Source organism: Aythya fuligula, chromosome 3, assembly GCF_009819795.1.
Source record: "Aythya fuligula isolate bAytFul2 chromosome 3, bAytFul2.pri, whole genome shotgun sequence".
Lineage (NCBI taxonomy): Eukaryota > Metazoa > Chordata > Aves > Anseriformes > Anatidae > Aythya > Aythya fuligula.
The window spans coordinates 826,535-850,634 of record NC_045561.1 but is presented as its reverse complement, the minus strand read 5'-3'; the positions used below and the strand labels follow the sequence as shown (position 1 = coordinate 850,634).

At 36.4% G+C, this 24,100-nt stretch overlaps 1 protein-coding gene across 1 annotated transcript in view; it reads right to left on the bottom strand.

Moving 5' to 3' along the window:
* The window catches only part of XRN2 (5'-3' exoribonuclease 2), a 50,047-nt gene that overhangs the window by 18,808 nt on the left and 7,139 nt on the right, over positions 1 to 24,100 (bottom strand). The window contains 23 exon segments of the mRNA XM_032183646.1: positions 52 to 120; positions 2,586 to 2,636; positions 4,510 to 4,589; positions 4,680 to 4,777; positions 5,546 to 5,629; positions 9,108 to 9,129; positions 9,131 to 9,181; positions 9,342 to 9,431; positions 9,506 to 9,519; positions 9,522 to 9,612; positions 13,144 to 13,279; positions 16,617 to 16,732; positions 18,630 to 18,761; positions 19,941 to 19,985; positions 21,061 to 21,168; positions 21,254 to 21,311; positions 21,472 to 21,605; positions 21,699 to 21,773; positions 22,189 to 22,346; positions 22,661 to 22,711; positions 22,815 to 22,887; positions 23,812 to 23,901; positions 23,981 to 24,039. Coding sequence (XP_032039537.1) covers positions 52 to 120; positions 2,586 to 2,636; positions 4,510 to 4,589; positions 4,680 to 4,777; positions 5,546 to 5,629; positions 9,108 to 9,129; positions 9,131 to 9,181; positions 9,342 to 9,431; positions 9,506 to 9,519; positions 9,522 to 9,612; positions 13,144 to 13,279; positions 16,617 to 16,732; positions 18,630 to 18,761; positions 19,941 to 19,985; positions 21,061 to 21,168; positions 21,254 to 21,311; positions 21,472 to 21,605; positions 21,699 to 21,773; positions 22,189 to 22,346; positions 22,661 to 22,711; positions 22,815 to 22,887; positions 23,812 to 23,901; positions 23,981 to 24,039 — 1,885 coding nt within the window.

Below are 24,100 nucleotides of genomic sequence, written 5' to 3'. Positions count from 1 at the left end.
AGATTAATGAAATAAAATTGAATTATATGAAATCTGACAACTGATACTTACTTTGCACCAGGTAACACTGTAGCCTTAAAAACAAAGTCTTCATCAAACTGTGGATCTTTGAAAGAGATGCTACACAAAAATAATTGAAGATTAGGTTTACTTGATAATCAAGACAAGCAAGATGAAAAAGTAATCACTGATCTATCAAGTGATGTACGCAATAGATAAGGTTAAGATGCAAGAACCCATGACTTAAACTGTAAAAATGCATTTATTATACATGGATATATTGACTATATCCATCTAATGGAGTTGGATATCTCCATTATCTTGCACAGGGTGACCTTTTTCCTCCTCTGTATCAACAGTCCATCCAAAAGAAAGTTTAATGCTTAGTCAACAGTCCCATGTTTGAAACTGTTTTGGAACTAAGTCCCATGCTTAGAGAACAGTCCAGAGACAGGAAGGGTATGAGCTTGCTGTGCAGTCTAGTCAAAAATGTACAAAACTTGGAAGTGGAATTTCCTGTAACAGGGAGTTTTTATCCCAAAAGGCAGCTTTGCAGTTGCATGTAGCTCCAGTAGAGAGAGGTACACGTATTTTCAGTGACATCTCACAGACCCTGCATTTTGAGCTGTCTAGTGTTACACTGACTACTAGTAGAGCAACTAGTGGCTGAAAGCTCAATTTCTGCTGGTAAAATGTACTTTATAGCACTTTGGGTTTGCTTTAGGTACATTCATCCACACTGCTAGCAATTCCAGTATGAGCACCCATGCCTCAGAAGGCCCCACCAGCTACTAGGAACCAGTCTGAAGAACCATTGAAAGACAAAAAACAAACCACTAAGCAGAATAGTTTCATTCCTCCAGCAGAAATAATTTTTTTTTTTTTTTTTTTTTTTTTTTTTACAGCACAGAGAATGAATTAGACTCCAAGGAAAGAGAATAATGGTGCCTTGGAAAATTCAACCAAAGGAACTGAAGAGCAGAAGCAATAACCACCCATACTATCTCAAAAGACAGGAAGAAAACTCTTTGCAACAAAGGAATGGAGAAAAGCATAAAACAATTCAAACCTCCTGACAGTGGCAGATAGAAAGCTAAAAACTACCTTTAACTCAAAGTAACTAAATTCCCATTTCAGAACATCATTTCAACAATACCCTGACAATCCACAACTTAACATTTCTTATGGCGTGTAAATAGTTGTACTAGTAGAAACAAGTTATGTCTCCTCGGAGACAAAGCATGCAAACAGATCACAAGTGATTTTCAGTGTCCCAAGTATCCTATATGACATTAAGACATGAAAGGTTATAGGCTCAAGCCTTAGATACTTATTAAACTGTGTCAAATTAAGTAACAATGACATACAGGAATTTGTTGTCAAGTGCAAGAATAACTCAATTCTTTGGTGACCACAGGATTTATCATTGGAAATTGTTTTTTTATTCATTCTTAAGTTTCCTATTATTCTCCCAAACACCACAGGCCAAGTCAGCATTATTCATACTATCTAAAACAATGAGGAGGCAAAAAAAAAAAAAAAAAAAAAAGCATTGCTAGGGGTGAAGCTTTTGTCTTGGAACTCCTTTCTCTGCAGTCACCTTTACCACATCCAAATTATTTAACCTAACAGATTAGGAACCAACACTTAAAGGAACCAGCAGGTACTACCAGCCTCACACCAGCCTCCTGCACCAGAATGATGGAGAACAGCCAACACTTGAGGGGCTGAAATTAGTAGGTGGGTTCGTCATGAGAGCCCCAATGTGCAGGTGGACAAGTCTCAGTGATCAGAAGAACCTCTCCATTAACCAAGAGTTCTAAGACATGGAGCTGAAGAGAACAAGTCTCCAGAAGAGAGAAGGCATTCAAATAAACAAATAAAAGAAATCTTAGCAATGGAAACAGTTTCTATAGAGATCTTTGCCATTCACCTCTTATGGGGCTGGAAACCCAGCCGTTCACAGAGAGAAAAAGGAAAAAACTCCTCACAGCTTACTCTTCTTTAAAACACAAAGCTTATATTCTCAGACATCCTCTGGGAATTGTTAGGAATGAAAATGGACAAAAAATCAAGAAGCACAAATCAAGAGCTGGAGGGCTCTTGATTGAAAAAAATCAATACCCAATTCTGTTTCAGAGACCTGGTCTTAAGAAAGTTTGGTTTTCTTTAATTTAAAAGGCGTGATAGAGAATACAGAGTTCTGTAGGTGTTGCTCTCTGCTTGCCAACGATACAAAGTCATGACAGAGAGCAACTAAAAAAGCAACAGCAGGCACAATGAGGTCCTTCTGAAGGGATGAAAAATACCGGGTTTGATGGACCAAGAAACAACCATTTTGGATACCCCTGCAGGACAGGCCAGCACAAACTCTGCTTAACTGCTGTAACTCAAGCCCACTATGTTACAATGTTTTAGATTCAATTTTCACAGAAAGAAAGAAATATTTAAAACAAAAAAAAATCATTTTAGTTAAGAGACTGATTCCGCAACAAATTCAAAAATACAAAACAACATAGTAAACTAAATTTTGTTACTGCGTTTAGTACAACATTGTATTAAAATCCAGCATTTACTTACCTGACTGCAGAATTTGTGTAAGATCACGCAGCATTGGAACAGGAGACTCCACGGTCCTGATAAAGAGAAAAAGCTCTGTTAAAACATCTAACATCATCATCATTTAGCATCATTGGCTCCTCTTTCTCTGTTGCTACCACTCAAATTACTCTGTCAACCTAAACCTACAACAAGTAAAAGGATTTCAAAAATACATAATCTTTTCTATAAATCAAATAGTTCTTAAGCAACAGTTACTGAACTCTTATTTCCTAACGATATCACTTTTGCAGTTGATCCTGCATTTGCATTCTCTAACATCTAATAGTGGTTTCACACACCTCCTGCTGCCCAGCTATCTGTTTACAAGTTAGAACTACCTTGCATCTTGGAAACCTTTCCATATCATTGAGGTTGGATTATAACAAGCCAACAGGTTCTACGAGGGCAGGAGAAGACAAGAGTGACAGACATACAGACACCTTGTGGACACAAACTGACTTCCCCGGGAAAAAAAGGCTTTGAAGGAAAAAATATTTTTAGCAGCCGTTTTACTTGAAGAGATTCCTTTCTAACTGAGATTCAATAGGCTGAGATGCAGATGCTTTTTAACCCTTTCCTTCAGAACTTGTATCTTCACATCAAGCAGACAAACTATATGCTAAAAAAAAATTAACCTCATCAGTCAGGAGCTAGATGCCTCCAGTTCATGCCACTATGCACAACTGTCACACACCCATATTATACACGGGTCACAAACAGCACACGTTGATTGAATTTAATCCAAACCTTTTTAGCAAAGCTAGACATATTTTGAAGTGTTGACATAAATGCTTCTTCATCTTCACAGAATTCCTAGCAAACAGTACCTCTCTAGGTAAAAATAGATATCCATTTCTCATACCTTATACAGGGAAGACAATGCCATAAGAATTTTCTTTTTTCCTGCATTACTATTCCCTCCAAGAACTGCTCTGACTTGCTCATACCCTTCACAAGCCATGACAAGAATACAGAAATGTATATTAGTGAGTGTGACCTATGATACATTATCTATCCAACAAAATCGGAGTATTTGTGCATTTAATGCAAATCAGTTACTGAACACCTGCTTATGCCTCTAAGGAAAGTTAGAAAAATGAATGCATTTCCAACAATGTGAAGATCACACTGATGATTTCTCAAACTTATGTTGAAGGGGGAGGGGGGGGGGGGGGGAAGCGCATTTTGTACATGTAGCTGGTAAGGTACCTTCCTGAATTTAGCACTGTACCCTAAATAGAAAATGGCAAAATACATTTCCATCTGTATTTTTCTTTAATGAAATTAAGATTAGCATATAAAAAGCTTTTTTTTTAAAAAAAAAAAAAAAAAAAGAAATCAGCATGCCCTAGTGGAAGTTATATCAGTCTATTAAATTAGCATTCATAAAATAGCACAGAGACCAAAACAAACATGATGTTACACAGGGAAGCCACTGATCACTATAGCTTTTAGTATATGATCCCTGATTACCTATTAAAGTTCATCAAACAGTAATAAATACATAAATGAAGCAACAACAACAGGCTTCAAAAGATGAAATTACAAATTAAAAAAATACCTGCAATTATAAACACACAAAGTGCTTTACAGATTTTCCGATGCTGTTTTAAAAGACTATTTCTGTGATAATAAATGGGATAAAATAGGCTTGTAGAATAAGAGTTCTTACTTTTTTTTAAATTATATGCTAACTATAGCACATATCTATTTAAAGTCCTAGCAGAAAGCACTTTTAGCCTTACAACTAAATGCACTGCCCTGCCAGAAGTTTTAGGTTTCTCATTGTGAGCAGAGGTTTTTAGTTGATGTTTTTTTGTTTGTTTCTTTGTTTTTAATTTAAATACAGATGTAACTGAACAAAGTATCCTTTAGCATCACACATCCCATGCTGAAAGCTATACTCACTGATCTGGAAGAACAGCATTTTCATTCAGTGTAAGCTTTCCCTGGATTCCATGACACAACTCTGGCGGTATATCCACTGGCTATGGAAGAAATAATTTTTCAGCTGAAGCTCATTATGAGAACTCCACCCTCACCACTTCCACAATCCCTTTACAACAAACATAACATACCTCTGTATTTTTGGACTTGTACTGTTCTACAATAAAGTCACAAAGTGGATGGTGTTTTCCAACAAAGAGAACATCACCACCAAGGCTATTTCTTCTGTCTAAAAAAGATGAAGAGAGCGAGGTAAGAGTTCAGAGGAAAGAAGGAGGTAAGGAATATAGCATACCAGTACACCATTCTGGTGAGACCTCTACCAGTTCTGCTCCACAGGAAAGCTTCATTGTGATTTATGAGAAAGTTTTGAAAATTCTTATCATGTCTGTGCCTAAAACAGGAGGCCTCCAGTCACACAGACTAGTAGTAGACAGGAAAACAATAAGAATATTGTGCTCAGTGGCAGGAATTTTGAATTCAGAACAAAGACAAAGACATCGGCTGAAAAAAAAATATATACAACTCCAAAGACCACTTTACCTAAAAGAACCAGCTATCATTTCGTCATAATGCAGAAAGTGAAGCCCAAATTTGTCTGTATAAGTAGAACATCAAGCTTTGCATACTGTAACTGGACACAGCCATCCCACTAAATGACTAAATTTGAAAACCAAGTTTATTCTTTTGATTCCAACATACTAATCTAACAATTACTTTGACTACACTGGTAGAAGCTTTTAATATGATTAAGCTGCCATCTAATTTTCAGGTTAGATCTCATGCAAGTCTACTTCATTAAAATAAAAGCAAGTGAAAGTTACAAAAATAAACCCATCGCAGAGCATTCTAATTACCAACACCATCCACAGAGAAGTGGATATAGCTTGACATAATTCAATTCTTGCTCATTTAGGGTTTAAAGGTACGTGAAACAGTAGCAAGAACAAGTTCTAGTGAATACACCACAGTCACAACAACATATCACAATTCTTACTTTCTTCGGGAGTGAGGTCAGGATAGACTTCTTCCAGGGCAGCTCTAAGGCGTCGCTCATCAACAAACGGCAATAATGCAACACCTGTGAAAACCAAACCATTATTTTTCATGCTTGCTGAAACTGAATTATTCATCTCAGAGACATTCTAAGGGAAAAGCATCCAAAAAAAACCAACAACCTACCCAGAGAAGTAACCATCCCTCATCCCCAATCTAAAACATCTAGCAGTAGAACAACAGACAAAATACTATCCTCCTTTTTGAGTGGAAAAAGTCAAGACGTTACAAAAATCACTTAACTTGTGACACCATCTCATTGAAAGTTATCTTTGCTACACACTGTTCAGAAGAATAAATATCATATGTGGTCCTCCATAACAGATCAAGCTATATTAGAGTAAATGAACTAGAGTGTTCTCATTCTGGGATGAAAGGGAAAATAGGAGAGAAAGAATAGCACAGGAAGTTGGGAAGCATGACTGTCACAGGATTTAGCTTTGGCTACCACCGTTTGAAACCACCTAGGCTACTTACACAGTGCAATACTCTGTGTGATTCACCATTCTGTAGACTACTGCTGCTTTAAACCACCCAGATACCAAGTTCTCAAAATGACGACTGATTGGCAAAAGTTTGAAATAGACAGCTCAGACATCTCAACTTAACAAGACATTGTAATAAATCACAAAGAAAAGATTTTGAACTGCTGTATTCTGAGCTGCTATGGCTTCAGGAAGGATAAGCAGGAGCTCTTAAAAGGGTAGCGCTGAAAAGATATGACAGAGAGCCCCAATAAATTCTTTACCCAACAAAGAACTGTCACATCAGCACAGAAAAAACAAACAGCCTAAATTTTCAGTTTGTGACCCCACAAGCTGTTTAGGAGAAACAAACAAACCCACCCAATGTGGTTCAGCAGTAGTACAGGTTGGAAGGGGATGCTTATATCTGAGCATCCCTCTTCTCCTTCTCCCTCTCCACAGTCCGGGCCAGACACTCAAGAAGTATCCACTACCCATACCTGCTACATTTAGGAGTAAGATGAGCTCATTAGGACAGTCACTATTTATCTCATTTGCTACTCTCCTGAAATAATTCAATGCTACTTTGTTCAATTTGTTAGGAGACAGTAATGGGAAGAAATCACATGAAGCTCAGCGATGAGGTGACACGTTATATTATCCATTAGGGACTATTCATACCAGCTACTAGTTCAACTCTGAAATAACATGGATGCTCCTCTCAGGATCACAATTCCTTGCTAAGCAGCACATCTCACATTTCTATGAGCCCACTCTTAATCACATTTGATGAAACTGGAGAGTAGCCTTCCCTGGTGTGCTCCAGTATACTTCTTCTATTATCAATGCTGAAAAAGCACTAAGAAATTTACTACAAAAGTTCTGTGAAGACTTCATTCTGTTATCCTTACTAAAGGTAGGAATTTGGAGTCATTATTTTAGTTTTTTACTTTATTTCCCTTACCATAAACACTAGAGCTTTATCTGACCAAGATGACAGCAAAGGTTTCCTACTGATAACATTCACAGTTTCCTATTTGCATCTAGTAACAGTTCTACACCAGCAGGCAGACCTCAGAAACCTTTGTCATTAAACTCCGCTACATAACATTCACGGAGACTCTGAACTTCCACAGGCATGGATTCCTTATCTACAACTTGGTCTGCCTGCACCACTTTTGTTTTGCAAGTTTGGTCTTCACATGGCTTTATTAAAACTTATACTATTATCCTGGAGCAGGTGGAAGAAGGAAGGGGTGTAACCAAAAACTTGGCTTTTAAATGTAATGACACATTACGTTTAAGTTTGTTACCTCTCTTACAAAAGCAGGTTGGAAGAAACCATGAAAAAGCATTAAAGAAGTCAGTACTTAGACTGACAGAACGTGTCAGAATATTATTTAGCTTACTGTGGAGCAAGGCGCAGAGCCATACAGACTTCTGTTGCCAACCACACCAAGCAAGAACGCTGCACTGCTCTTCATTATCACCAAGTTCAGGAGGATAACCTCCACACTGACTGACTACTGCTTTATCAAAGACAGCACCAGACCACAGCCATGTTCAAGTTTCAGCTGGAACATAACTACTACTGAGGGGAAACAGCAATAAGCCTACCCTAGAAAACACTTTAGTTTCACCTTCACAACCCACTGGCAGAATGACAACAAAATGGGAAGCGTTCTTAACTCCAGAGATTACAAAAAGGATCAATGGTGAGCTTTTAGAAGCATAATCACAACTCTAAAAGGAAGATCTTCAAACATTTCATCAAAAGCACTAGAAAATATTTAATCAAGATACTTCTAGCTTGGAAAATATTTCTTGTTTCACAACTGCCACTTAAACATGAAAATTCCAGATGCCAATCTAGAAAAAGTTTATAACGCAATTAAGCATTAATTAATCAAAAGTAACATCACAGATTACCAAAGCTACTGGAAGCTATCTAAAAACGTTACCGCTTTAAACTGTAAATTTGATAACCAGACATAAGGATTGAGGAAAGTTGCCAGTAACTACAACCTAGGGGAAGGGCTTCAAGTTACAGAGGGAAAACCTGCTAAGCAACACACATCTCTTAATACCTAGGTGTATTCTCTTTGGTTTTGGAACACTATCATGATAGGCACTAGTGTATCTGACTGGCTATTTCAAGCAGAAGAGGATTTGGGAGAGGAGGAACCACAGAATCACAGATGTTGGCCAGAACCTCTGGAGATCATCCAGGTCCAACACCCCCTGCTCGAGTATGGTCGCAGAGGGGCCCAGAGGTAGGGTGCCAAAGACCATGTCCGGTTGGATTTGGATTATCTCTAAGGATGGAGATTCCACAACTTCTCTAAGCAGCATGTTCCAGTGTTTGAAGTCCTCAAGTGGTTTTTAATATGTTCAGATAGAATTTTGTGTGTTTCAGTTGTGCCCAAATCATTATTTATTACAACTAATGGAGAGTTTACGCTAGTGGCTACATACCAGGTAGAAAATTTGCAGCTCATTAAAACTAATATTCTCTAAAAGACGAGACCCACATTAAATACAGTATCTTTTTTTTCATTCTTTGTATGTATTCAAATACTTCTATATTCCCCACAGCATTTTTCACAAGGTACTAATGAGCCACTGATTGAACAGAATAAAATCCCATTAATTAAATGCAAAGGAGACAAGAGACAATTACATAGTAAGGCTGATAAAAATAGAAAATGATTAATCTAGTTTCAGGACCAAATTAACAGATCTAGAATGACTGCTAAAATTACTACTAATCATTGCCAATCCTAAATCAGTTACTCAAACATAATTTGTTCTTCACACAAATTTCTTTTAAAAAAATAAGCCTGCTGCAAAATACATCTCCCCCACACCAAGTAACACAAGTTACCTTTGCTACTTTGTGTGTCATTATCTCACTAGGATGATTTTCCATTTTATTCTTTTTTTTTTCCTTTTTTTTTTTCTTTTTCTTTTTTTAAAACATATATTCCTAAGACTAAGGTCAGCGTACTGTAGTTCAAAAGAAGCAACTTGAAATTTTACCTTGCCAAGCATATTTTTTTCCCAGTCAAGTCAATAGCAAAATCTTCAGGGTAGAAGTCAATTATGCTTGATTCCTGTATATGAGAAAACACAAACAAAAAAAAATAATTAAAACCAATTATGAAATTGGCTCAGATACTATGAGCTTCGCTATGTAGCTGTACTTAGTTTTGTGTAGCTGACCCTTTGCTAAGGAGGATGCCTTACAGAGGGGAATACGCTAATGATTCTTACCGGATCTGTCATGAGCTTCCTCCAAACTTGGTGCAGAAAGTTTCCACTGGCAGCTGGAAATACTCCCATAAGTTGTTCAAGAGGCTTGAACTGTTGAAAGTATCAGGTTGATGAAGGACATTCCTAATGAGCTGTAAATCATAAATGAATAAACAATGCCCTACCGGCTTTGAGCCTTCTCAAAATCCGAGGGCATGTCTGCAATACCATCAAAAGTCAGAAGCAAATGGGCATAGTGAAAAGGGTAATACCAGTTCCAGGAGGCACAACCCTAGGACAGCAAAACAAGACAAGCAAAATCAGGGCAAATCAAAAGTGCAAAAGGAAAAAAAATATCATGTAGCCCAGTAACTAAAGTTGACAAAATTTAACCCAGCGTCAACTGGGAGAAAGAGGAATCCCCCGTTGTTAAGAAAAGAAAGAGCTCTTGCCTCTTAAAGGTACTCTGGACTTCAGGTTGGGGCTTAACTTTTCATAGCCAAGATTAGAGCGAGTGAGATCACTGGACAGTGAATGGAGACCTCAGGCATTTCCTCAGCAAGCACAGAACAGCAGATTGACTTCTCTGCCAAAGTACTCTTGCTATGTGGCTAGGTTTGAGTCACTAAGGGGAGACAGCCAAAGAGACAGGACCTAGCACCATAAACAAACAACAAAACACCTTACAGAAGGTTCTTAAAACTGAACTTCAGGGACACTGTAACGTACTTCACGCTTTTTTCTTCCCACTCTAGAAAAAACATACACACACACCACGCACAAGAAATCCAATAAAATCAAACAAGTGTCTTGCAAAGAGCAGGAAAACACAGTCTAATCCATACAGTTAACCAGCCCCTGGGTTAAGGTCAAGGAGCTTACAGCAACTGGACATATTTTCCAAGTTGTGTAAGCTGCTGGCACATCTCAGAACATAGAAAACGCAGAGGAGGAATTCTCAAGTTCTCCCATGACTATATAAACAGTAGGAATTGTGCAACTCAGAAAGCCATTACAGTGGTCTCAACAGGAATAGAGGTACTTTTCTGGCAGCACAGAACTTGCGCTACCATTTTTCAAAGCTATAATCCCACTGCTAACTTGGGAATATGAGGGACAGAGAAACCTGACATTCACACAATGTAGACTGCATTCCATCTGAACAGCATTAGTTGCAGGTTGGAAAGTATTGTTTTAAACCGATACTCTTCTATTCAGTAAAAACATTAAACAAGCACTTGAGGTAATATTTTGCTTTTCCCTCTCACTCTTTCGTCTTGAATACTGGTAAATATAAAGTGCATTCACTTCAAAGTCATAAAATAATCCTCAAAAAGAAGAACAAAAAAAATCAACTCAAACACATCGGAACACAACCACTTTAAAGGAAATGTGGCTCTACAAGGTCTAAGTCAAGTTTTCACCTTTTCAGCTAGCTATCTTAGCAGGGAGCACTTGAAACAATGCCTACTATTTTGACTTCCAATTCTGAATAAGTAATGTCAATGAGGCTCCTCCCGTGATGTTTTTGGTATAAAACCTACAGCAACTTTAATATCAGATACAATTCCTCAGGTGGTTTCAGTCTGTTTCAGAAGCCAGGTGGATATGTGCTTTTTGTTAATCTTTTTCCCCTGAAACAGATGTTTCTACTAGTGGTGCATGTTCTATGTTATTAGCTTTTTTTATAGGAGTAGAAATGCACATAACATTCTTTCAGACGTTTTATGGACAATGAACAGTGGATACTGGAAAGCAATTTGTACCATGGCAAACAAAAACAAAAAATCAAGCAAACCTGTTTTGACATTCCCCAGTCCAACAGTTTGCTAATCTAACTTCCATAGGGGCCAAAAGTGATTTGCCTGCTGCTCCATATTGATACAACTGACTGCCACACCTGTAGCAGGTTGTAGAATCTTGCCTACACATAGCTCTGTTCAGCAAGTATAGCTAAGCACATGCAAGCATTTCATTGCTACACTGTTTTAAGTCAGCAATGGTATTTTATTTTTTTTTTTAACAAGGTCTAGAGAGATTTGCCTTCTTTTAGAGTAATCTGAATACAAAGCAAAGCAGTACAAAAGCCTTAAACATTTGTGTATGTTCAAGTTTCCTTTGGAACTTCACTCAACAAGAAATACTTCTATACAGCCACTTTTCCTTGAGATCTTATTTGCACTCCTCCTCAATTTTCTTGAGAGCACTGTGGTCCTGCATGAAACTTGAAGTTATCAACCTCACTGATTATTTCTTTGCAGCTATAATAATCTAATCCTTGTGTGTATCAGTTACTTCCATCTACAAACTCCGGAGAACAAGGAGTCACCCACATACATCTCATTAACTACATGGGTTTTATGTGTTAAACTAGGGAACACTGCATAGGGACTTGCTTGTATTGTTTTAAGTTGGGTATCTGTCAGTTTATCAGCTCCTGTATTTAAAGCATTGTGGCATTTAAAAAACACAAGTCTCTCAGAAGTACCAAGGTTTGAACAGTTATAAAAAACACACCATGATATTTACACTAGGCTGTGGCATGCTCAACACAGAGCAATGACTGTATATCACACTCATTTGAATAAAAGAACCTTAATTTTTACAAAGCTCAAATGAATGTAAATATTTTGATCTCATAAGTATTTTCTCACGAACATCTACTCACAAATTCTTTTATAATTCACACTGTCTTCTGCAGTTTTTTGTTTGTTTCTTTTTTAACCATTGCAATACTGAAGGTTGCACTCACAGCTTTCCAGCAGACATCTATAGCTAATCTATTTACACAACTCAGACACACGGGCACATATAGAGTTCTAGGAATACATCTTGCCACAATTAACAGGAACACAGTAAGCTTTCAGCAGACCTTAACTGCGTGCAGGATCATGGGAATTTCTGCATGTCAAGGTGGCCACTAACTCCAGGTGGCCAGAGGAGCTACTCAAGGATGTGCACAGCTAAATTCAGCTCTCCTGCAGATCAGCTGCAACAAACTTGCAAGCCTTAAGCTCTATTGTTTTCATCCACCACAACATGCAAGTCAGAGCCCTAACTCTGATAAATACAGCGGAAGAGAAAAGAATGCCCCCTTTTTTGTTCCAAGGGAAGGAAAAAATCATATTATATAAAACTATGTTTTTTTGCATCCATGTGAGATATTTGCCCCGCCTGTACTTTAAGTCAGACAGGTACGAGCTGCCTATGAGAAGCGTGCACTTTTGTCTGCATGGCACTGCATTCACACTACACACCATGTTGAGACAGATAAACTTCATTTGCTGGCACATTCTATTCCCAGGTCACACACAAAATATAACTTACTTTGTTCGCAAAGCACGAAACTAGTTATTAACCATCAGTGCAACAAACGCCAATACGTCTAACTAATCTCCTGCCAATCTGACATCTCAATTATCAAAAGATTTAAATCAGATACAGATTACTTCAATCACAAAGCACTTCATGGAACATTATTACAATCTATGGAGAAGACCATGACTCTGTTCCTTCAAAATTCTTACTAGGATTTCACAGGCATTGTCCTTTGTTTGCTCGTTGTCATTGCGATTTCACCAGCCATGTATTGCAAAGAAAAAACATGCATCAGTTCTTAATAAACTAAGAAATACTGTTACTGTACGATAGAAACAAAAACTGCATTCAAACTTCAAGTGTCAAATAGAATGGGAGTGCATTTATATCTTCAGAAAATGATTGCTTTGTGAAAATAAGCAATGAAAAGTTATTATTTCCTGAAAGAGGAAGGCTGCAGACACAAAAAGGAAACTAAAGTTCCAGGGAAGAAATTCTTAAGTACCTGGTAATAGTATCTGAGAACCCAGCAAAGCCCTTCAACATAGGACTGTACAACTTTACGACGAAATTTCTCATCAGATGCATCAACATCAAATTTGTTTTTATAGTAGCGTTGCTTCCAACCAGTTTCCCACAACCTGTGTAATAAATATAAATAGATGTCAATACATGTTAATATATGCCAATTTACATTTCTAAATCAAAGTTTAAAGCAAAATAACTCTCTACTTTAATCGCACTTTTATACTAATACTGATTTAAATGAAAGCATGAAAACTGATACTCAGCAGCAAGATAATAAAATCCAATGGCTAACATACGGAAAATCCACAGAAATTTTGAAGCTATCATCCTGACAATACATCCTCAAAGTCCTAGTTAGAAGCAGAGTACATTTTCAAAATGAGGGTGCTACTGTCAAGATTCTTCAAATTCTTCAGTCTATTATTCCTAGTCCATAATTTCATCTTCCTTATCAGGAATCTACTACCAAAATTCATATTTGAGTTTTGCTCTTCAACTCTTCCATTAGAAACAAAAACACTCTTCTTCTTCCTTATCTAAGGTGGTTTAATCTCCTGCAGCACACTAAGCCTCTATTCTTACTACTCTTCCCAAGCGAAGAGGGCCAGTAACCAAATTAATTATTTATTAATAATAATCACCAACTTTTCTATTGCTTTTCACACAAGCTATGACTACCAGCAGAATTATCTGCAACTCAGGGAACCCGGTGCTTGCTGTCCTTGCACTACATGAGTGCCTTTTAACAGAGGGATTTTCATCTTTCATGCCAGAGGGGGATACTGGAGTCAGAAACGCAGTCTCAGACACTATTTATCACACTTCACACAGCTCCCCCTTATGTCTACTTAGGGATGGGGCACGGAAAACAACTGCATGCTCATCACTGACAAGCATTTGAATCCCTCATCAGTTCTAACACAACATAATGCCACACTTCCAGGAAAAGGTATACTATGAAAAGTAATGATAATATATACCCAAGGCTCCTCTAGGAGAAAGAAAAAAAAAAAAAGAGCAGGGGGAATGCATGTCATGGGCAGCAGCAGGCATCACCGCTTGCAGACTACAAAGCTTTTCTTCCTAGGACACCTATCAGCTCACTACAACTACCGTGTTCCTGATTGTTTGTGAGATGATGTGAATTTTGAGAACAACTGTGCCACAGGCAAGAAGCTATTAACATGGACATAAAACATCCATTTGTTAGCTTTAACAGACACAGAAATCTTGGGGGAAATTCTGGCTCAGTTTAGAAACTGCTATCTACAAAGCCAGTTTTAAATAACAGATTAAGCTCTACTTAAAGTTTGTTTCAACCATGATGTCATGCTTCAAAAACTGGCCTTCCTCACAAAGCTATCTTTTTTTTTTTTTTTTCATGTGGTGCATGCATTTTATACACGCATCTCAACCTGCATGTGAATTTCGGTATTTAAGTGAACTATAATAAAGCAAGTTACAAACCGGTTAAATCAGATATATGCCCTATAATGATTTTCATTTGTATGTATAATCTTTTTCTCAGCAATTCAAAATTTGTCATTATTGCACCTTTAATTTTGAGTTGACCTGTCAGGTTACATGTGTCCTACAGATTCTGTATGTAATTCAGACAGGTCAGCTCAAACTTAGGCATGACAGTCTCATAGCACAGTAGATATAGTATATAAAGCCTTTAAAAGTGAACAAAGGTTGCTTTAAACTTATTTAAAAAACAAACCAAACAAACAAAAAACACCAGCCCAAGATGCATATCTGTTTTGCAGAAAGAATCTTTTCCTTGCTTCCATTTCAAGCTGGTTGACCAGTACAGGGATAGTACTTATATTCAACCTGAGCCAGCTCAAAGATGGCTCAAACTGATGAGGAGGTAGAAAAAACAAGGGACATGTTCAAGAGTTTAAGACAAATAGCCAGACAAGCAAGGACAAGAGCTGCTTGTGCTGAAGTCTTTAAGGAAAGAGTCAGGAACATCTGCAGTCCATGCAGAAGACTCTATGAGTTCCCTGGCAAGCTGGATTCCTACAAGAGCTTCAAAAATCCTTTCCGTAAGATGACAATACAGCAAACACCCAAATTTGCTAGCTGACTAGAACTATTTGGGCTAGTTTTAAAGTCATTCTAATTACAAAAGGTATTTTTGTAAACAACTTCTGTATCCAGTCCACTTATGCATTCATTTTTACTTAGTAACCTGAAAATGATTATTTTAAATCTATTTCCACCCTCATCTAAATACAACTTGATACAAATCACACTTTTAAAAGTCTAAGAAAATTCATTTGTTTAACATTTCCCAATACAATGAAAATCAAATAAGTATTTTTCAATCAGAAAAGGATCTAAATAAATATTCTGAGCTATAGCAGAACTAAAAAATTGCAGATAAATGTAGTATATCCACTGGCTTGTCAGTACCACCTTTGTGAAAAAATTTACTACTTATAAATCCCCACAATTCATGCTAGTTGCTTTAAAATGAACAAATAAAACACTGTTAAAGCTTCTTTTAGCATCTCTGCTAGAATTCAAATGCAAAACATGACACTAACATTTATTCTGATATTAGACATAAATTTTGCTTGATCAATATAGAAAATACAATGACAAAACCCATTCATTCAGATCTGCATATATAATAAGTAAAATAGGAATGACAGCCAGATTATCTTATTGGAAGATCAAATTGGCTAGATGCAACAAATGTCATTACAACACTACAGTACACTAGTGATCAGTACTTCACAATGAAGTAACCCTTTTTGTTTCCTCATGACTAAATATGTCCCCTGGCTCAACAGAATACAATATCCACCGGTTGCATTTATCAGGACAGCAACTTCAACAAAGATTACAAGGTGTTCACCCTTGACTTAAAGGGTAATAGCCTGATTTAAACCTTTGATAAATTTACACTCACTGGTAATTCACTGTCAGTTAATTCTATTAAAATTCCTATCCTTTAATCATCTAGGGAACAATATTTTAAAATTTATTGCAGCCAAAAATGAACTTGCTACTAATCAAAGATGGAGGAATACCTATTGTGATAGCCAAAATAAATAATGCTGCACATGAAAGTGCAACTGAATTTTGTGGGTTAAACAGTTCAAAAATTCAACCTGAAAACAGAGGCATTCAGCTCACATAATCAAAGCTGAACAGTGGGATGTCTAGGCCAATCTAGCGCATGGTCTCAAAGGGAGTAGTGGCTTGCAGGATGAAAAACCTGCAAGCATACTAATCTAGATACTTAGATTTAACAGCTATAGCTTACACATCTCACTGGAATTCACTGAATATTCTAACCCTCCACATTAATTACCGGTGGATAAAAAGATCATAGAAAAGCATCTGAAGGCACTGCTGCTCTAAGCTAAATGGCATTAATTAGACTGCATCTATTTCAGCAATTTGCTAACAAAGTGCTACAAAAAATGGCTTCACCTGATATTATCCTCTGGCTCAGGTTCACTGTCACTATCTTCAGCTTTTCGCTTAATTCCTCCTGCCGGGGATGGGGAGCCATCAGAATTGAGACTGGTATTTGGAGATGAAGTTGTCTAGGGTCATAATTATGACAAATAAGTGGGGGGGGGGGGGGGGGGGGGGGGGGGGGGGGGGGGGGGGGGGGGGGGGGGGAGGGGAAGGATTTATTAGACATTTTAAATTCAAGTTAAAATTAACAGCTATTTGATAAAGAAAAATCACACTCATCATTTTAGTTCCTCAAAAAATCAAGGCAACACAATCCTTAAGCTATGAAGCCAAGCAGCAAAAGAAAAGACACATCTTTCTATTAGAAGGCAGGTGCTGATTTATACAGCCAAAAAGTTCATTGTATTTTAGAAAGAAAAAAAAAAAAACATGATGAAACAAACAAGACTATAAAATGATAAGACATTCCACTGACATATTCCAATTTTGTAATACAACTGTTGTCTTTAGTCCTACAGCTCATGTTACAACTTCATTTTACAGTGACAGTGAAAAATGCATATGCAGAGTACCATACAAATACTGGTTGTAATTCAAAACTGGCAGAAATACTGTTTTCTCACAACTGATCCTTTGACCTCCTTTCAAATTTATGTATTTTAATATGATAGTCTTAAAAAAAAGTCTGCCATTTTCAGTTCTACAAAGTGAAGATAAATAGCTGCAATAAAATAAGAATTGGCATTTTAAAAGAAACCTCAACAAGTACATAGATTCCATAAAAGAACTGATTTGCTTAACCCATGTGCAAAAGTTTCAAGATTAAAAAGGGAAGAACAGCAGAAATTGTATTTTAAATAAAGCAAACTATATTTATTCAGACTTAAAAGACAGAAAGTAAATCTTCATGATGAAAAGAGCCTTTTCTCAGAAATACATTCAGTATTTCAATGAAAAATTATGAACAGAAAGAATGTTAACTTTAATAACAATATAACAATTGAGACCGCTAACAGAGCATTGAACTTATTTCCAGTTACCCATCGCCTTCTAATACCTTTCCAAGGTATTAGAAATTAGGTATTACCTATATATGTACACAAACATACATGTACTCTTTAAAAGTGCTCTAGGAGACAGATGTTTATTATTGAAGACTGATTTTTTGTTTAAAGCTCTTACTAAAAAAAAGGTACTGAAAATTATAATTATACTAGAAATTCTGAGAACTTATTGAAATATAATGGAGACATACAGCTTGGGGGAAAAGTCATGGTGGGGAATGATACCATATTTTGTGCACACACTGGTAAATGGCAGCTTGCATCTTTTTTTGTACATACTGGTCTTTCAGTTTCCTGATTAAAACAAGTTCTTTGTACACACATCAATCGCTGAAACAAACAAAATGCACACATTTTATGTGCGTTTCACATACGTCCTCTCAAGCATGCAAGTCTGGATATGAAAGAACAGCTTCAAGCTATACCTCAATAATTCTCAGCCTGTTTTACTATTTCTTCACAGTACTGAGAGGCAGGAAGTCCCAACAGAAAACTAATAACCAAACAGGTCAGAGTGCAGAGATGTCACAAATTCCAAAAGCAGTAAACAGAAAATATATGTATTAAAAGAACATCTCCAGCTCAGGGAATCAGTTTGTGTCTTGCACAAAACTACTGATGAAGCTTCTAAAACTATATTCTCAGAAGGTTTGACTCCACAAATGCCAAAGTGGTTTGCTGAGTAGTCACCATATTTGATTCAGATGCATTCACCCCACATCTGCATTCCCTTAACGACTTAATGAGCAATACTATTTCAAACATTAAAATAAAGAACACCATTTTATTTAAGTAGTCTCACAATGATTGAGTATTAAAAGCCATTTCTCTGAAAAATACATATTTCTTGGTCCGCTTTTCAAGATGACCTGACAGGTTAGAAAAAACGTTGTCCAGAATTACACAGGATATAATTATTTTCCTTTTTATTTATAAATACCTTTAAACTTCTACTTACAGAATTCGGTCTGTCATGCATTCTCATCTCATAGGCAGCTTGTCTAGGGTTACTGATTGCTTGAGGACTGGATCGATTTCCCAGAGCTTGAGGGGAAAACTGACCACCGGGAATAAAAGCAGGATGATCCCTCTAAAAAATAAGTACATACTGGAATACTGAAAAAGAAATGTAATCTCCACAGCAACATGGTCATGTCTCAGAATTTTCAGATTAGTACTTTACATAAACAAGCACATTTCTCAGTTCGGTTTAAATTAGTTATGTTTAACAATCCTAGCCAGACATAAGATGACACGTGAGACCCTAACATTCCTGTAATTTATTAATCTCTTTCAGAAAGAAAAACAACAAACAAACAACACTTTTGTTGCTAATGTTCTAGTTGGGCTGAAAGGCAGTTTTTTCGGGAAGTGAGATTCCATCTGGCTTACTAGGAACATTGTACTCTTTGTATGCAAAGTGCATAACCTCTCTCATTCTAACAGGGATAATATGAAAATACCTAATTTAAAAAATAAATACAGAATACTTATAGTACTCTGAGTACACGTAGGTATATCATGCACCTTGAAAATTTTGGAAGCTGCACTTACATGAATATCCTAACCAAGAGAAAACCTATGTTGAACCAAACATACCATAACCCATTTTAAAACTATCAGAACACTTCACGAATAAAAGAAAACTCAGTATCTTTCCAATCACAATTTTAAAGAATTCAGCTTACATGGATCAGAAAGGGCAAATGTTCCAACAACAGTTAATGCTTCTCTATTACATTTATGAGATATTTGGCAACACTGACTTACTTGCAGGCAGAATGGGTAACTATAAGTCTGGGGTAAGCTTTTTTTTTTTCTGTTAGAAATGTGTCTTTAACCAAACAAACCAATTTAACGCAAACGGGTATACATATTTAAATCTAAACTCTTATGTTATACTCTATCTGCCTAAACAATAGGGTTGCTGAGAAGACTTCTATCAAAACATGGAAAAGCAATTCTTGTACAGTGTTCATGTTAAACCATTAAGTCATCATGAAAGTGCATAACTGTGTACACTTGAAGGACAAAACATACAGGTATCAGCCAACATATTCAGCTCTCTCCTTCCTTCCCCTTAAGAAACCTGTAATACACAATTCCTTCAAAGCCCCAGTTTGCAAAAAGCCACCAAAAAAACCAAAACACTAAAAATTAGTTTACACAGTCCAGAAAATATCACGATTACAATTGCAGCTTCAACATATTCTACAGTACATATTTTAATTCTTCCTAAGTTTCTGCACTGTGAAAGAAATCAATTTACCTTCATTCTTTTTTTTTTTTCTTTTTGCCGTCTTTTGAAGTTATCCTATGTAAAGAATAAAGAGAAATAAAGTCAAACATACAGATTTCTTGGAAAGATACTATAATCCTTTACCAACAAGAAGACCATAACGTTTAGAGTAATGTTCTGAATAAGATAAAGATCAGTTCTTTTATCTGTAAATCCAATGGAAGTGGGCTAGAAACTTCTACCTTACACTGAAAACCTACAGAAAAAGGTGAAGAGTAGGTGCTTATTCAGAGCCCCATAATTTTGATTGATTTCTATCACCTACTATGCTTAGGTACTAGACTAAGTTCAAGGTGACATGAAGGTATCAAAGGACTCTAAGTGGTAACACATACATAAGCTCCTTGTCTGGACTTGAACAGTTGCCAAAAAAAAAAAAAAAAAAAACAATAAACAAACGAGAAAGTTCTAGAAAGGGGAAAAGATGAGGCACAAGGAAAGATCTTGAACCAAAGATACTGAGAACTTGAACAACAAATCAGCATTTTTATTTCAAGAGTAGCATAGACTGGGGCGATTATAAATAAAACATTTTGCCAGCACTGGCAGACCATTTTTTGACTGGATAGTAAAGACAATTTTCTTTATCCTGTGCTTAATGAATACACTGCAATCAAAATACATGTGCCAAAAATGGCACAGAAAGTTTGCAGAGGCAGACCAAAACACAAATAATTTCTGAACACATTTAAAATGGCAGGAGGTGCTGCAAGGCAAGAATGCACTTTGAACTATTATTTAGTACTCCACCCCTGCCTGTTGCTTGCTCTTCCACAGGTTGCAGCAAAGTACAGAATAATTCCTTGTTTAGTGTTCACAGCAGCTATTCAAGAAGTCCAAGGCAGTAACAGAACTCACATACAGTTTTTAGTTTGCTGTTACTTGGGATAGCAACCAGAAAAACAGGTCCTGCAGTCCAGGAAAAAGTAAATCAACTGGAAGCACTCAACTCATTTTCAAATACAGACGAAGTCACTAGAGATAACAGGGTTTTTTCATACTCTATTAGAGAAATGTCGCAGCCTAACAGAAGTCATGAAAAAAAAAAACAAAACAAAAAGAAACTCTTATAATGTAACAAGAAAATTACATCATCATCTTTTCTCTTTTTGAATATACTATCTTCAACTTCTCCAACAGCTAACATGATCATCTGGACTCGCTGCAGGTTGACAAAACCACTTTCTGTGAGGTAGCCCTGTAAAATACAAAATAAAATGATTAAAAATCTAAACAATTTTTGTGGTAAGCACCCAGATATTTAAAAAAGAGAAAAAAATTACCCCAGTTTTGTGCACCACATTTTTATATATGTTAACCAAGCGATCAATTGCTCCCTCCCTAAAAACAAACAAACAAAAGCATGAGACTTGACATTTAAAACCACAGTACCTATACTATATATGGTATACATATGTATACCGTGTATATATACCATATACATATATGGTATATATACTTGTACTATATATACAGAAAAAGTGAACACATTTGTGTATACCTGATCTCTAAAGATGGCAGATGAGGAAGAAAGTCATTTCCAACAAAAAAGCACATGAAGACCCAGTCGTCAACACTTCTTTCAAAATCAAAGGTGAAAGGTAAGCTGGCCATAGTGAGTTCTCTTTCTAAATACTGCAACACGCACAAAAGACATCAGAAAGTTTTGTGCATAGAGTTTAAAAACATTATTTATACAAAACAGATGTTGTAACTGCATCAACATACCTCTCGCAAAACACATAATCGGATGAAGATAAATTCTTGTTCAGAAGTAGGAAGACTGTCTGCAAACTGATCATGCTACAGTAAAAGGCAAAAGTTGCATTACATCCAAGCTCACTTTAACGTTTAACCAGCTCAATTTTACAGTTTACTCTGAAAGGAACTTAAAGAGAGAGATAAGCACAGGTTCTCAAGTTCTTATGCAAGAATGTATCTTGATACTTTATGTATCTGTTAAGTGACTGATTGCTTTCTCTCACGAGTAGGAAAAAGAAAGCAAACCAATACAAGTGAGGAAGTTAAGTTCCACATAGTATTTATAGGCTACAGAACTACAATCTTTATTTATTAATATAGAAGGAAATCCAGGTAATTCCAGCAACATAATTTGTATTGACAAATTGCAAAACTGACAGCAAGAATAACTTGAGGATCTCAATGCATAAATTTGGTTACAAATTAGAAGAATTTCTAGAAATATCAAAACTCTTACCTTGCCTTGTTTTTCTCTAGGCAAACCTTGACAATCCTTAACCTCGTGACCCATCTGGTTACAAAGAGCACATGGCTTGGGTTTATTTGGTTTGAACTCTTCCCTAATTATGGTGAAATTTGGTTCATGTGTAGCTAAACCGAGCATAATTAGATCAGCTACCAATCAAAAGAGAAGAGTAAAATACAATGAAGGATCAACAGTTTAGCTCTTTCGAAAAAGAAAAAGCCTTAAGTCAAATACATTCTAATTTAAGCAAGCGTGAACACAAATACAACTAAGTGAAAGTTGGCCCTTCAGTCTCATGGACAGGGCTAGATCTTTCCCCAAGTATCACACAGTTTTTGAAAAATTAACAGATTAATTAGCTTAGGTACACAAATACAAATGAAAGCCTAGACACTACAGCCCAACTCGTTAAGCTGCCTTATGTTGTCTCTTGATGATAAGACATTGCTAGCCATGAACTCACCATCAGCCCCACACAGACAATGATGAGTATTCGGGTCATGGTTTGGTTGAGCTATACAAAAGAAAATTACATTTAGCGAACCAAAGTCATGTAAGACAAATTATTAACAATACCTTAGTTTAAAACAAAACTATCACATTTATTTCAAGTTTACCTCTTTGTCTTCTAATATAATCCATGATTTTATGTTCTCCTTCACCAGGAGCACTAGCATCAGACAAAATTACCTGTGAAAGATTTACAGATTAGGTAAACAATTTATGCTGTCACAGTTAAAAAAAATAAAAATTAGTTTTTATACTGAATCCGATTTACAAATATCTGAAATCTTAATTTGTAGTGTCAACTAGAATATTATGATATAAAAATAAGTTATTTAAGAGTTTGAATGAATAGACCTTCATTTCCTCTACTAATTGTAGGATGAAGCTGACAAGTTGATTCAAATACCACTGAAATTATCTCATCATTAGCTTCTTGATATATTATTAAGGCAATTGAAATAGACATTAGGGTTTTAAAACCTCATGTCTGATGGAAAGAATTAAGTCAACTGCTCTCTAATTACAACACTTTTACAGTCAACTTATAGAAAATAAGAGACCGCTGCATCTGCATTTAACTATTCTGTCCTCTTGTACAAATCAGCAAAAACAGGGCTGTTGTCAGAAACAGAACTCGATGTGGGTGGAGTTGTTGAGGAACTAGAGGGGAGAATCTCAAAGTCCAGAAAGCATAAAAGTTGATCGTCTGCTGTTGCCCATCGTTAGAATAATAGGGAAAATGTAGTCCGAGGTAACAAACAAGTTAAAAATAGTGAAAAGAACACATATACGGTGGATCTTGACACTTGTCCCCAAGATGACAAAGTATTCCTAAAACACTGTCTCCCATTACATCAAATTGTAGCTCCCCATATCAAATCTTTTCATTGCTCTTAAATGAAATCAAAACAAATGGTGCTTTTAGATTGTATTATGCGTTTCACCCTAATACCTGAAGTCCAGAAAAATGTGCAAGTTTGCCCATTATTAATAACAATGGTGCCAGAAGATGAGATAAATCTGTTAAATTTATATTCTTCAATCATATCCCAACATAGCCTGATAGATCACCTAAATGTTCCTTAAGTATGAAATTGTGAAACTTACTGTCAAATTTTTCCACCCTGGGTCACTGTTCAAACGGTCAGCAATGTAATAGCGGAGACATTTAGCAAGATTGTCCATAAACTCAGTTCCCTAAAAAGTGACGGAAGAAAATAAATTAAGCCATCATCCAGACACTGGCAATTGCTGGTTAAAGTGCAAGATTACTTACTGGGGTAATACAGTTGCTGTCAAATCTTTCTTTCACTTCTTCTGGAGGAAGAATGCCACCTAGAGCAATAAAGACATTTTATCATGCCAAAATGTTTTGAGTGTTCGATATTGGTTTACT